Consider the following 14,415-nt stretch of genomic DNA (forward strand, 5'->3'; position numbering starts at 1 on the left):
CCTGGGAACACGCCCTTTGATAACAGTCACTTTTCCCTCGCAAGTTCGATCGTTAAGAAATAAAAATTACCGGCAGTGCATAAATTAGGTCAAGTTGGAGGAGGACGAACAACATTTGAACGCACGTTTCATGCGTAACAAAATGACACAAGAAGAACGAAGTAGGGTGTAATTTACAAACGAATTCGTATCGGAAAAATGAATCGACAAATCTCTTCTTTTCCAGAGATTATCATTTACCAATAATAGATGTCTGCAACTCTTGTTCTCTTTGTTCTTTAAGATTCTCACATCTGCGCGCTTCGCTTCTTCATTTTCGTATATTTTTGATATCGCGTCGTTTTTCTTTTTTTTAAATCATTGTCGCGCGCTGTAAAAAATTGCTTTTGATTTTTGGCTGCTTGAGCTGGCTCCGGAGCGATGCTGGCTTGTTTTCCAATCATCGTGAGACTAAAACGAAAACTCGAAATTACAAGTAACCGATCTCGTAGCAAGGACGAAGTGCCATCTTGTCTAATAATAATATAGAATATCGATTCAAACATTATTAATTCTACCCCGAGCATCATTTTATCCAGTATCGCTCATCGAACCGAGGGGTTGAAAAGTATGGGGGCAAGGGGCAGAGGGTGAGAACAGTTTCAAAGAGGTTTAATCGCGGATTAGTCTCGTAACCGTGAATCGTATACTCGTGATATTCAACCTACTTTCTCTCCTTCTTTCGTTCTTCTTATCCGAGTATAGTAGGACATTACGTATAATATTTAATATGTATACAGTTACTCTTTCTCTCTCTCTCTCTCTTTTTGTTGTATGTCTTTCTTCTCCGTAACCCTTTGACTGAAGCTCTAACCTTCCGATAAAACCACAAATTCTTAGCTTCTTGTTTGAATTTAGTCAAAGCTGTTTTTAATACAAGTTAGAGAATAATATCCAACGAGTTCTCGAATTTACATGTACAAACATCATCACACACGACTGGTTATTGTGAAACGAGTAATTACCTTGCTTCCGCCCAGTAAAAGGGTTACAAGGGTAAAAGGGGATCTCTGAAATAGCGTCTAGTGTAACGTGGCGAAGGGTAATAGTTTTGTAAGTTATAGTTCATCGATTAATTAAGCTTCTCGAGCCGCGTCTCGAGAGAGAGAAGAGGATTAAATGAATCGATAAAACGCTACGCATCTACGGTAATCACGAAAAGTCGATAAACGAGGCACGCACTGCACTCGAAACTCTGCTTTCGTCATTTCTATCTATCGGTATTGTACTATCATTATTTTTTTCATTTTCTTTATTTTTTTCTTTTTACTATTCCGCCGTAGACACACTTTCGCGTGTTCTTCGATTAGTCGAACCCTCGCTTAGGCTTATCGTAGTATATTTACGCGAATTGTTCGTCTTCCCCGAAGTGAAACGAGTACTCGTCTCGCGAATATGTACACATACACGCACACGCGCGCACACACACATATACACACACGCACGCACATGTGCGCGAAGAAAATGGTGAAATAATTCAATCGGCAGGGATGAAAGTGAAAAAGAACGTACATATGTATCTCTTTAGCTGTCGAAACTAGTACTTTTAATCAGTACTCGATGAAGTACCGCGGGAATTTTTTCGCGTTCAATTATCCCAAATTTTTGCATGTTTTCGTATTTTTGTTCTTCCTTTCGGAGTAGTTTCAGGGATGAAGAACGGAAACAGGAAATGTTAGAGTTTCTAACGAACTAACGATGATTACTACAAATCGATTGGAGGAACAGGATTATCAATTTCATGATCGCATGATCGGAGATTGCTAACGAGCAAACTGCGGATGTTTATTTCGTATTTTTACGAACATAATTAAAAAACTGGTCTTTCTAAACCTACGGAATATTACAAAGAATACTTTTTTGTTTTATGTTATACTTTATATATTTCTGCATATAACGTGTACTCTGTACATTCTTGCACTTCGGAATTTTTCATAAATTCATAAACATCCGTAGTCTACTGATGAAGAATTGTTTTACGTGTCTCTTTTTTTCTTTTTTTCTTTTCTTAGAACGTGACAAAGGGGAGATTTAACTGCGAATTAAACTACGTTTTCCTCAAAGTATTGTCCGTGAAGCGGAGTCGAAAAATAGGTCTCGGATCGGTGTGTTCGTTAACCGCTAAAACGACCGACGATTCAAGTTACGTTTAGTCAGATCGATGAGAATGATTCGATGGATGATCCTATAAAAAAAGTAACGACAAAACGTCACGAGGTTACTGTTCCTACAAAAAGGAAACGCCCAGGATAAAGGGTAAAGATTACGCGATAATCAAATAATAGCAACGTAGCGCTACGCTTTTCTCGAGTCTTCCTATCGATTAGTATTATTAGTCCGCGATAACTCGATATGACAGGTTACTAAGTTTGGCCGCTTCTAGGTTATCTTAGATATACGTCTCTATATCGCCGCTATACGTTCCTCGCGTCCCTCGGGATTGCCTTTGGTTCAAGCTGCCTCACGAAAGCAACACCTACGTCTCGCGCCCTTTTTATAAAATGTTAAAACGCCTTATCCTAATTGTTTGTCAAATAAAGCGATTAATATAGTTGATAAATAGACCCTTCCTCTCCGGAATGAAACGCTATCGTTGGCGACACCGTGCACTCTTCGATCTCAAAGAATCGAAAGAGATCGCACGTGCCTCGAGAAGAATACTAACTAGACTCTAAGAATTACAAAATGCTCGTGAATCCTTTGATTTCATTTTTTCATTTTTAATGACTATCGCGTTCGCGATGCAGCTTGAACGGACCCCGAGTGCGATCAAGATCAATCGCATTGAAAATCCTATGTTGAGGATTTTCGAATACTTTATTGATCGTTGTGAACTTCTACTTGTCGTTCCTATTCAACTCGAAGACTACTTTTACTCTCTAAGGAGAGCTTCCTCGGCCTCCTTTCGCCTCGCTTTCGCCTCCTTCTTCGCTCTTTTCTTCTCCTCCTTGGCCAATTTCTTGGCCTCCTTCTGTCTAGTCTTCTCTGCCTTTTCTTCCTCTTTCTGACGAGCCTTCTCCGCTTTCTCCCGCTCCTTCTCCCTCTCCTTCTCCTTCTTCGACTTCTGAATCTCCTGAACCACCGACAGCTTTGGAGCTGACTGAGGCCTCTTCGACGTGGACTTCGTCGATGATGAGGACGTCGAGCTGTTCACGTTGTTAGAATCTCTCGGGGTCGGCGACGTTTCCAATTGAGTCACGATTTTTTGAGCACATCTGGTGAATAGAAGTTGAGGGTATGTCGTATATTATATAGCAAACAAATTTAGTAATAGACAAATTAAGTTTTCACGAAGCAGTTTTATAAAATAGGAACTTGTGCATAAGTATTAGACACTTACGAAAATTTAGATAAACGTGAATATTTATTGGGAAACTAGAAGTCAAAGAATTACTATTTAAAGAACTGTATGGATCATTATTTCACTTGAAATCCCAATTGATGCGTACGAAACGAAGAACCTTGATGCTCATGAAGAAAAGATCGAAAATCTGTATAAAAGATTTAATAATTTATTACCTTATCCTAGTGGATGCTTTTCCTGCACGATAGTCCCTCTGGAATTCCTTGATCGGCGGCAACCTGCGATCCCGATTTTCCCTCATCACTTCTTCCTCTTCCACGACCTGCTGAATCGGATCTTGATACTCCTAATAACAATAATAAACGAAACAAATTGAACTCTAACATTTTATCAATATTTATTTCATGTTATTCTATTTTTTAATATACGTATATGAATTCGATTATTAGAATTTCCAAACAAATTTAAACAACCTGAATTCTCATTTTCATAGATTGCGTCTGCGAGCGTCTCAGAGTCGCGCCAGAAGGTTGCCTCACCCTCGTAGGTTTCCCAAGGTTAGAGCTTCCAGTGCTACTTGCAGAAGACGAACTCGAAGAAGATACGGAAGACACTCCTAAAACATTGAGATAATGTTATAGAAGAGGTAATTCATTTTGTGATTTGTTAGGAACATGGCGAACCGGAAATAGAGGATGAACCACTGGCCATAGAGTACAAAGAGGCGGAGGCTGGCACATTTCCGGCGACCCATCTACCGCCAGGTCCAGTCACTCCCACTGGCACTCCTGTCCCCATGTTATACTCTGACGCGCTTTGTGGCAGAACCCAAGACTTTCCAGACATCGAGTACTATAAAATACAGATATTGCAAGATTTATCATACGACGTTATAAAAATGTATTAAAGTTTGTAAAAGTGTTATAAAAGGAATTATAAAAGGTATCATAAAATGTAGGTAGTATGCCAGGAAGGATGAGAAGGTGTAAATGTTTTAAGCGAAATAAAGTTTTGATGCTAAAATAAAATTAGGATTATATAGATATATTAAAACTACGAAAGTAGAATGTAACGCAAAAAGGGTCCCTCAAATACAAACTAAGTAGCATGAGTCGCTCGCTTAATCCTTAATTCAACCCTCAATTTGAAGTAAATTAATTAATTACACCCTAATCTCAAGCATTTGGTCTATACAATATCTAGCGCTTGGAAGTCAAATATTTGTTAAAATATTCAGAAATTAATAAAATATTCAATTCACATCGTCCAAAATTTCCATTCATATGAAACTATCATACTAGCTATCAAGAAAGTTTCATCGATTCATTTTTATCAAATATGGCCAACGAGCAATCGCTTTGAAGTTATATTATAGAAACGAAATATCGGTTTCAGCAAGGTTGTACGAACAAAACCAATAATTTACGGATGGTATCCCATGTTCGTGTTTAATATTTCACGAAATTAATTGCAGAGCCGCTGGTGTGAAAAGAGAGTCGAAATGATATTTATTAAAACTGTTCCAAAAAAGAATGGTCATACGTCATGCCTTACGAGCCCATTTGGCCTCGCTAGCAAGGCGACAAGTGCTTTCCCGGTTCGCTCCAATTAACGACGATTTTACACCCCTGCAATCACATCGGCGAGCACGAAGACCGTTTTATTCTGGTTGCATACGTTTCTATGAAACTCCGAGTGAAAAAATTGCATCACGAAATAATCGTAAAACACAACACGTCGTAGGGTGTTCTTCGACGAGGGTGAGAAGTACTTAAATAGGTAGGTAGGTGGTAGGTAAGTAGGTAGTAGATAAATAGGTAGTAGGTAGGTAGATAGTAAATAAGTCGGTATAGCAGGTAGGTAGAGGGAGAGAGTGTGAGAACTGGAAGAAAACAATGTTCATTATTTGTACTACTTACATCCCGAGGGATGAGGGTTTGTTTCAGGCGTAGAATCTTTGCTCTGCATATGACGCATCTCAATGGTAAAAGTCTCTGTGACACCGCCATTTGTATCGTTTTGACGAAGCAACGCCTGTAAAATGATTCAAAGAAAAATGTGGTGAACGTAATTAAATTTGGTTGTAAATTATTATTGCTCATTTATGTATTTGTCTTATTGATAACGAGATAATGTCGAGATAATGAAGATTCTTCTAAATTGACACAAAAACTACCAGATAGTATTTCAATCAATGACATCTAGAATGAACCATTGACAGAGAAGATATATATGTATAAATGCGAGAATATTGTAGTATAGTATGTATGATATAGTACGCACAAAAGGATGCAGAAAAAAAATCATTTTACCTGCAAACAACCCGATGGCCGCAGGGAGCAGTTTGCATCGTGGCCCTGGCATTCACACAGATCACGCACTACGAGAAGGGAAAGAAGAGTAATTAAAATTTAATCTCGACAAAGCGCATTAGCCTGATCATTCTCCACCCCATTTGAGATTCATCGAGCGATTCGCACGAGGAAACGAAAGATAAATCCAATGAACTCCCACTGGGAGTTTCTGGTTGGTCAGCAGAGACTTTCAGTGGCTAAACAAGTAACATTTGATTCAGCAAAGGATTACAAATTTCCTCATAGAAGACAGTTTGCCTAAGGATCAGGATCTAAGGTCTAAAAATTTGGTTGATGATATTTCAAAGACAAGTTGTTTTTTTATCAATTGATTTATTTCAACGTGCTAATCTACACTACATTAGCAGTTTCATAACCATTTCTAGAATTCCATATATCTATCACCTTAAAGCTATGATGTTCGTGAATTTATTTATTCCATGCCACCTGTAACATAATAGTGCTCTAAAAACATTCGATCTCATTATGATCCTTATTATTATCACTAGAATTACCAAGCTCAACGAAATTAGCTGCTTTGTAATTAATAAAAAAATGCACAAGTGCTTTTGACAAAATGAATGTTCACTTTTATCAAAACAGAAACATAATTATCATATATTTTTTCATGTTTATATACCGTTTCCACGATAACAAGCATATAAATAAGTAAATTGTTGTTCAACAATTTAATTAACTTTATTATAAAAGCATCATGTGCAGAAACGGAAATAAAACTTTTCTATAGCAAGTGTTCAAATATAATTTCTCAACTCGGTGTAGTTCTAGTGTCAATTTATATTTTATTCGCGCTTCTTAACCCACCTCCATGTTGACCTCCAGCACCAACGTTAGCACCCCTGCCAACTCCAAATCCACCACCCATACCACCTCCCATATCACCACCTCCTCGCCCTCTTCCTCCACCACCGTCTCCACCTCCTCGAGTAGCCCTTCTGCTTCTCTTCATATCTCCACTCACGAATCCAGATGATCCAGACTGAGACATCATTGCGTGCGCCGATTGGGCCATATCGTCAGGAGACATACCTGGGGGTGGTCCTGGAGGTGATCCTGGAGGTGGCCCGCATGGTGATCCATTCGGTGGTGGGCCGCAATTTTGAGAGTTATCTTGGGGGCTGCGTTTTTCTCGGTCGCTGTGAAGGCTGGCAGAACTGGAGGAACTAGACTCCGAGGGAGCTCCAAGGACCTCGAATTATTTTTAGAGATAGTTTAGTTTAGGTAGTTTGGATTTTCAGTTATTATTTGGGTCATGATATAGCGAGGCAGTAGAGTAGGTAAAATAGATTGATTCTTGATTTGACAAAAATAAATTGATTTCACATCTCGAGTTCTAGGCTTACTTAAGTTTGGGAATATATTGGAAATACATTGGAAATACATTTGGAAATACAAATAAAAAAGATGACTGGAATGTAGATGTAATATAAAACATTCGAGATATGTATTGGTTTATGATATTTAAAGATTCAAGCGAATCTCTTATCTTTTTAGTTATGTCTATAAAAATGAAAATTTATATAGAAATCCATATACTGTAGATGTTTATGTAAATTTACACTTTTATGAACTATAACTAACAAAGAAATAGAATCAATAAAGGTTCGTTTTATCCATTGAATACTACAACGAGTAATTTACTTCACTTTATGCATTTCAGTATATTCTGTGTATTCTATACAATTTGGAACTTTTAAATATCTTATAAACGTATAAATATCGCAGTCTACTTATCGACTAAGTACTTCAGTTGCAAGTAGAAAAGCAGGAAATGTTTATTACCTTCTTAAATTATCCTCTCTTAATTTTTATGTCAACATGCTACAAAGAGTACATTGATTCTGTATAAAAGATTTGCTCATATGACTCTAATGTAGGTTTTAGGTCTATTCATATTGCTATCAATTCGTCAATTTAATGTATCAATTTAATTTAATTCGTGCAACCTCGGCATATACATGACCCAAATTATATGTATAAAAAAATGGATGTAAAAGGTTAGTAGAATTGAAAAAATAATTAAAATAATATCTTCTGTACTCGAAGCTTGATAAATAAAGGGAAAAGCTTGCTTACAGAGAGTCCCAGCAAAGCGACCACGCTGCAAACGAGGAGATACTTCATATTCACTGATATCTCGACACTCGACACTGTTTCTCTCGCTTTTGGCCCGTCGAATAAATAGTCACGACGTGATTACATGAAAAGGGGAGATGGAATGAGATGCATCAGATATTGCACAGGTGCATGAAAAAAGGATTCGCTGAAAAGGAAATGATGGTTGGGTGTCATTATCAGCTACCTCCATTGTCGCTTATTTTTCCACAGAAGCTACGATTCCTATCTTTTTGTTTTTTTTCTTACGTTCTTTGTCGCAATCGTAGCCGCAGATAATGGAAGAATCCTGATGGTTCGTGATGTTAGTTGAAAAAATATTATTCTACAACACAGATGCACGGAAGATAATTATTGTAACTCGTCCGAATGTTATCGTTTGCCGAATCGTTTACTTAGCACCGCCTTTGATGACAGTGATACTTATCTTCTCAGGAAACTAATTTGCTCACCGACGATAATAATGTCAACCATTGTCTCCAAATTATGTAACCAGCCGTCTTAAACGAAGCCTGTATGCTTTATTTTTCTACAAACAATAATCGATTATTTCCTCTCGTACGATGCAACTTGCAAAAGTTATTTTCCTAATGTTCTTGAATGATTTATGATCGTTTGGCGTTCCGCAATTATTTCAATTTTTTGATATTTTATTTCTTATATTTCATATTTAATGTGGCAGCTATTATTGATAATAAGAGTGGTGTTGGGATATAGATATTATTCAAAATATGTTTCGCAATGTTAGCACAAACTATGTCGCTCCGTAAGACCTCGAAGTACATACGAATACATGGTCCACTTGAATTTAAATAAATGGAAAATACTCCTTTTTTATAGTATTTCAAGTAATTAATCTTCTTGTCAACGAATCGTTCTTCTCAGTCATTAGGATTAAGTCTTTATTAAATCTCGAACCAACTGCTCGATGACATTTTGATACAAGATGATTTCTTTAAACAAGAAATTTTCCTCGTTAGTCAGTAGAATCGAGTCCAGCTAATTCTTTAATAATTTAGAATTTACAAGATGATTTCATTAAAAAACGAATTTTCCATCGTCACATAATAACATCAAATACTTCGAATAAAATTAACAATATTAAGTTGATCAGTTCTTTGATGATACCAATAGAACCAATAGATACCAATTCTTCCACATGATAAATTTATTTATTTAATAAATTATCCATTTTCGTCTAATAACATAAAATTCTTCAAGCATAATTACGAATAAAATATCCTTGTTTACCTCTTTGAGGCGTTATCTCCAGAGACCTAGAGGATTGTAATGGACATAACCAAATGAAGCGTCGATTAAATTGGAATATTAATAGCTGCTCGAGGGTGGACGAACATGTCAGGAGTCGCAGGGTCGTAGCAACCACTTTGTCAGCTTCGTTAATCGACTTTTTCAACCCATTGAGCGGCCTATTCGCTCGGAAATTGCAACTTTTCTGGACCAGCGGCTGTCTTTCGAACGAACAGAAAGGCTTCTCCTCTCTATGCAGCGTCCATTTGACCGTCGAAAATTCTCTCTGCAGCCCTTGTGTCGTCGCTCGTTTGGTGTATTAATTTCTTTCTGGGTCACTGTACCTGCCAGCTTCTCTTCCTTTTCTCCACTCTGATTCTGTCGTTGTTGAAAATAACTTGCATAGTTCAAAATAACGCGGATTTAGTTTTTAAGATCGAGGCCAGTCTCGAAATGCCTGTTTTTAAGCTTTTCCTCTCGCGCAACGATTTTTTCCCTAATGTCTGAAATAGTCCACGTTCGTTCACCTCAAAATTTATTCAAACTAAAATTAAGTCTGATATGAAGTTGACTGGAAGACCCTGACGATCTTATTGTTTGAAAAGAAAGAAATCTGCTTTCACTGAAATTGTTGTTAATTGGTCATTGATATTAATACTATTCATTTTGTTCATTTATTTTGTGGGAATTCATTTATTTCATTGCTATCGAATTTTTCGTTTTTCTTGCTAAAATATTTTTTCAGTACCTCTGTGTAGTCTAATTTAATGTACTGAATGATTTTTCTATCAAAAAGTTTTCGTTTGATAATTTGATAATTTAAACAAACCACCAATCTATCTAGGAAATGATATAAAAGCAGCCTCTTCATTATAAGTTGTATTTGTAACTCTTAAAAAATATAGCGTCTGTAATATACTTTATTATAAAACACTTAACTGATTAAATTAACAAAAACTTAAAGATCTTGATGAACTTGAATAAGTAAAGAAACTGCTCCAAAATGTTTGACGCCTCTGGCTGCCGATCTTTCGATTGCATATTAATTTCCAAAATTAAATTGCATCATGTCAACAACTCTGGTAAAGAATAGAATCATCCAAGATCCTCTCATTTGTAATTTCGTAATTAAATTACACTTTGTCAAAACTAGACAACTTGTCGCGTACTATCTTCAATCGTAGTCAATTACTGTCTCATTTATTTACGAAAATCTCCAGACAAAGTTACAAATATACAAAAACAAAATTTAATAACAGAACTTTCCAATCAGCAACGCTTCTCGATTAACTCAGATCCGTGAGAGATGATAGGTAGAAAAGGATGCTGCGTAAAAATGATCGAAATCTCATTGTCAATCGTGATTGATTTAATGAAATTTTTCCCCAGACATCAAAAGAGAACGATTTCTTTTATTCCGCTCTCTTTCCTCGCGAGGGTACCGCGCAAATCTCATTCCCTCGCCAATCATCGTCTCTCCTTCTGGCAAAATTACGAATTAGGCTTGATTATGCCTTGTCCCTGGCAATAAGAAAGAAAGTAACGAGGTTACCTCGAGCAACCTTGAAGAAAAAAAGGCGAAGGCAAACGCGTAAGAAAATGCAGCTGACCTAATCTCCATTGGGACCAGTCGGGGGGACCTCTCCCGCACAGTGTTCCAGAGGTATTAATTAAATCGAGGGTTACCTCGACATTTCACTGAAAATTTCTTTCATTTTACGCCAGAATTAAGTGGTAATTTCTCCCTCTGCGGCTTTCCACTCAATCGAAATATCCGATTTTTATGACCAACTGCCGAGTGGGCCGAGAATTTTTCAAACCTGATTGACCAGGGAAAGGTCGTGCACTACTAATCATTGCGAGTATTTTTTTCTTACTGTAATGTGGTTGATAGTCGATAAAATAAAAAAATTTTTTAAGTAGTTTTGCAGTGAAGATAAAGCGAAGCTTCACAGAGAGAAAGGTAAAATTTCTTCTTAGAATTTAGCAAGGATTGCTAATTCGTGAAAAAAATAACATTGTAGTTTATATTACAATTATACTGCTGATTTTTAAAAAGTGTATTTGCAGCATAAAGTAGAATTTTATAAAAGAAGAGAAATTTTCTCCTGAAATTTGCCAAGGATTAATAATTCGCAAAAAATGGAATTTTGTAGTTTGTATTATAACTAGACTGCGGATTTTTATGCATCTATGGAAGACAAGTGCAAAAGATGCATAGAATATACATAACGTGCAAAAATATATAACGTATCCAAAATATAGTACTCCTTATAATATTTAACAAATACAACAAATGTCTATCTAGTTTCCATTTTTTAAGTTATATTTATAAAAATATAAATTTGCATAAGTATCCACAGCCTAATTATTATAATGGTAAGACGATTGACATTCGATCGACATGTTTAAGTTTACGCGATTATTAACATTAAGAAAATTAGACATTTGAATGTTAGAATGGAATACTTTTAAAAAAGTATAAAGTATAATAAATAAGATGAAGATCTATCGAAGAGAATCGTTTACATGCTCACCTCGTCTTCCTGAGAGGACGCTAACTCCGGTTCGTTCTTCTCCAGCTTCGTCAATAGTTTGTCCTGAAACAAAAACATATTTGTTAGCAGAGATTTCGCTGAAAGTGACAGGTTAACAACTAACGTGAATCGATTTTTTCTCTGGAACAAACATGTTGAAGGCCTGGGCGTTTTCGTAGAAGGCTGAACAATTGTGATATAGTACTTCAATAATAGTTTCCGGTGCTATTATTGCACCGCGCGTACTAGGAATCGATCGATAAGTTATGTCTTTATCAGTTCCCTTGGATTTTTCTTTTTTTACAAACCACTTTACTTGATTAGATTCCACGATTGCAAAATTTTGTCACTACCATTCCCTTCATTTGTTAATTACGCCTAAAATAAAATTAGAGGATTCACAACAAAAATAATCAATATTGACTTTATTTATTTTCATGATATTTGCAAAACTTTAGTCCTACTTTTCTAATATTAGCTATGTATCTCCAATTATAATATACTGTTTCCTTGTGATAAATAAAACAGAAAGTATTTATCTTTTCCAGACATTGGAAATTAATTCCGGATAATAAAATTGCGAAGTTTATAAGCTGATTAGTTTAGTTTCTGAGAGACTGCAAAGAGAATTTCGTAGAAATCAAACTGTCCCCCGGAAAATTGCTAGGATGTCGATTGAAAGGCACGTTCTTCAGCGAAGTTTAAATAGAAAATTAGGCGGCCTGTGATTCGAGATGGTCCACGGCTAGTGCGTCACAGTGAAAAGTTGCTGTACCAATGTTGCACGGTGGTGGGGATATTTTGCGCATCATCCCCCTAATATCTAGAAAGCACCCTGACCCAGATACACGTACGTGCGGAACAACCGGACGGTCCTCTAGCAGGATCATCCGACATCAAATGAAAACCTCCGCGACATTCGCAATCGGGTTTTATGTCAGGCGTTTTGTAAGGATTGCCGCAACGAATCGTACGCGGCAATGTTCGTGGCGATACATCGGAAATTTCGTCCCAGTCAATTTCGAATATCTGCTTTATCGTCAGCGAAATTTCGAGCCAGTTCCAATCTTATTTATCGTTATCGTTAGCGATGTGGTCGAGTTCTGTATTTCCACGATTTCCAACCAATCGTAATCCTAATACGAAGTTTCACTTTACGATGTTTGATTTACTAGATATTAGATATTACGTTTTATTTTTGTGTATTTATAAGGTATTTTGATTTCGAATTTCAAAGCGAGTATGAATAGGGTTCGACTACGTGCGACAATTTTTAACATTTGAAAACGCTGCAGTTGGAGTACAAAAGCTATAGAGCTATTGTATGTTAATCGTTTTCGATTAACCCACAGATAAGTTTCTGGAAAATTGAATCTTAATTATGTATATCGTTATTAAAATAGAGGAATTTTGAAGGAATGGAGTTGATCGATTTGGATATCGATTGATTTAAACGATTCGTATAGGAGATTATATACAACGTGTTTTCAATTTTGTTCGGTATTATAAATAGGAAATTATCGCAAGAAACTTGATCCCATTGCTGTTTATTGTTCTTTTGGGTAGTTTCGCCATTTCTGAAAGTAGTTCGTAGCGTGTAATCACAGTCGATTAAACTCCTCAAAATTCTACAATCGTTAGGATAATGGAATTACCGCGAGGAAATTGTGCAATTTCTATTCGATACAGAGCCGATCGACAGCGTATTTGCAATCGTTTCCATCGGAGTGAAGAAGTCCATCAAGCATTCGATTAGTTTGCAATTTATTGCTTCCAATTTTCTCGGTAATTGTTATAGCGCGTACACCAAATCGATCGAGCAATAGTCTATATACATATTTTCTCATACCGATGAAATCTTCACGAAAGAGTCAATTTGTCAAGCTCGTATCTAAATGATCGTAGATTCCGGTTGATAGACTGCTCCTGGAGAAAATAAACCAGTGGTGTAAGACTTTTTCCAAACAGGAGAAAGGTATTTATGTTGTGCGAATTTAGATCAACAGATTAGTGGTAATTATGAAACACTTTTCTTTAATTAAATGTGTTTTTCTCAGAACCGTATTTTTCAATGGAGCCGACAATGTAATCGGTTTTCTTTTCATTTTCAATCTTTGCGCGTATTTTCGATGGATATATTATTTAACAGATAAAACAAAATTATCGAAAAACCATCTGTCTAGAACAGAAAACACAATAGAAAAAAATAAATATTTAAAATGTTATTTTAAAAAGTGACATTTTCTGTATTTTTAATATCTTTTATTTCATTCAGGCTCGCATCAGCCACGCGTTTGGTCAGTATCCTGTCAACCAATTGAACTCTTATTTTTTCCAAGGTTCATACTACTATACTACTAATAATAGTAGTTTCAAATTTGTTTATTGTGTTGGATGTTCGTCCATTACAATCTTAGAATTAGATGAACATTCGATGATAATTATACTTATATTTATTCCCAAGACTCGTACTAAGTGAGATATAATTGACACAATTCTGATTATGTTTGCTTCAAAATGTTAATGAATATTTCTAAAACGCAAACAGATATGTGCGCAAATAATATAATCGATTCCATAAAATTTTATGGTTTGTTCGTAAAACGGTTGCGAAGGAATGTAAGCAATGACACTTTAGGCTCAAATATCCCCGTAAATCTGATTGCTTTGAATTGTTCACCGGACACTAATGGCCCAGAACAATTTTACGATAGAAATTGTCTAAAATTGGAAGAAAAACGAGGCTAGCGTCATGCTCGAGATCCTCCATTCGAGGTGCTATAGATCTCGACTC

General features: G+C 36.3%; 2 protein-coding genes across 3 annotated transcripts in view; both read right to left on the reverse strand.

Annotated features, from left to right (window-relative positions):
• Positions 1-353: 353 nt before the first annotated feature.
• The window catches only part of LOC117243410 (fl(2)d-associated complex component), a 45,472-nt gene continuing 31,410 nt past the window's right edge, over positions 354-14,415 (reverse strand). The window contains exons 2-8 of one of the 2 annotated variants that reach the window (XM_033510874.1): positions 11,622-11,684; positions 5,656-5,723; positions 5,263-5,377; positions 4,027-4,195; positions 3,817-3,959; positions 3,559-3,689; positions 354-3,254 (exon numbers count right to left, since the gene is read on the reverse strand). In XM_033510874.1, the coding sequence (XP_033366765.1) occupies positions 2,912-3,254; positions 3,559-3,689; positions 3,817-3,959; positions 4,027-4,195; positions 5,263-5,377; positions 5,656-5,723; positions 11,622-11,684 (1,032 nt within the window). In that variant the 3' untranslated portion in view covers positions 354-2,911. The remainder of the gene's footprint in view (positions 3,255-3,558; positions 3,690-3,816; positions 3,960-4,026; positions 4,196-5,262; positions 5,378-5,655; positions 5,724-11,621; positions 11,685-14,415) is intronic. The other variant, XM_033510873.1, reaches the window with a different exon arrangement.
• LOC117243413 (translation initiation factor IF-2-like) lies at positions 6,014-8,049 on the reverse strand. Its single transcript, XM_033510881.1, has 3 exons — positions 7,795-8,049; positions 6,523-6,907; positions 6,014-6,144 (listed from the first exon to the last, which is right to left on the reverse strand). Exons 1-3 carry the CDS (start codon positions 7,840-7,842, stop codon positions 6,131-6,133), a joined length of 447 nt encoding a protein of 148 aa, XP_033366772.1. The 5' UTR covers positions 7,843-8,049; the 3' UTR covers positions 6,014-6,130.

Source organism: Bombus vosnesenskii, unplaced genomic scaffold, assembly GCF_011952255.1.
Source record: "Bombus vosnesenskii isolate JDL3184/JDL3185 unplaced genomic scaffold, Bvos_JDL3184-5_v1.1 scf7180000013265, whole genome shotgun sequence".
Lineage (NCBI taxonomy): Eukaryota > Metazoa > Arthropoda > Insecta > Hymenoptera > Apidae > Bombus > Bombus vosnesenskii.

What these genes read in the sequence shown, in the direction of transcription:
- LOC117243413 (XM_033510881.1), bottom strand. Translation starts at nt 7,842, where the DNA reads ATGAAGTATCTCCTCGTTTGCAGCGTGGTCGCTTTGCTGGGACTCTCT. An exon ending in TCGCTTTGCTGGGACTCTCT is followed by an intron (nt 6,908 to 7,794) that starts GTAAGCAAGCTT and finishes AAATAATTCGAG; the next exon opens with GTCCTTGGAGCTCCCTCGGA.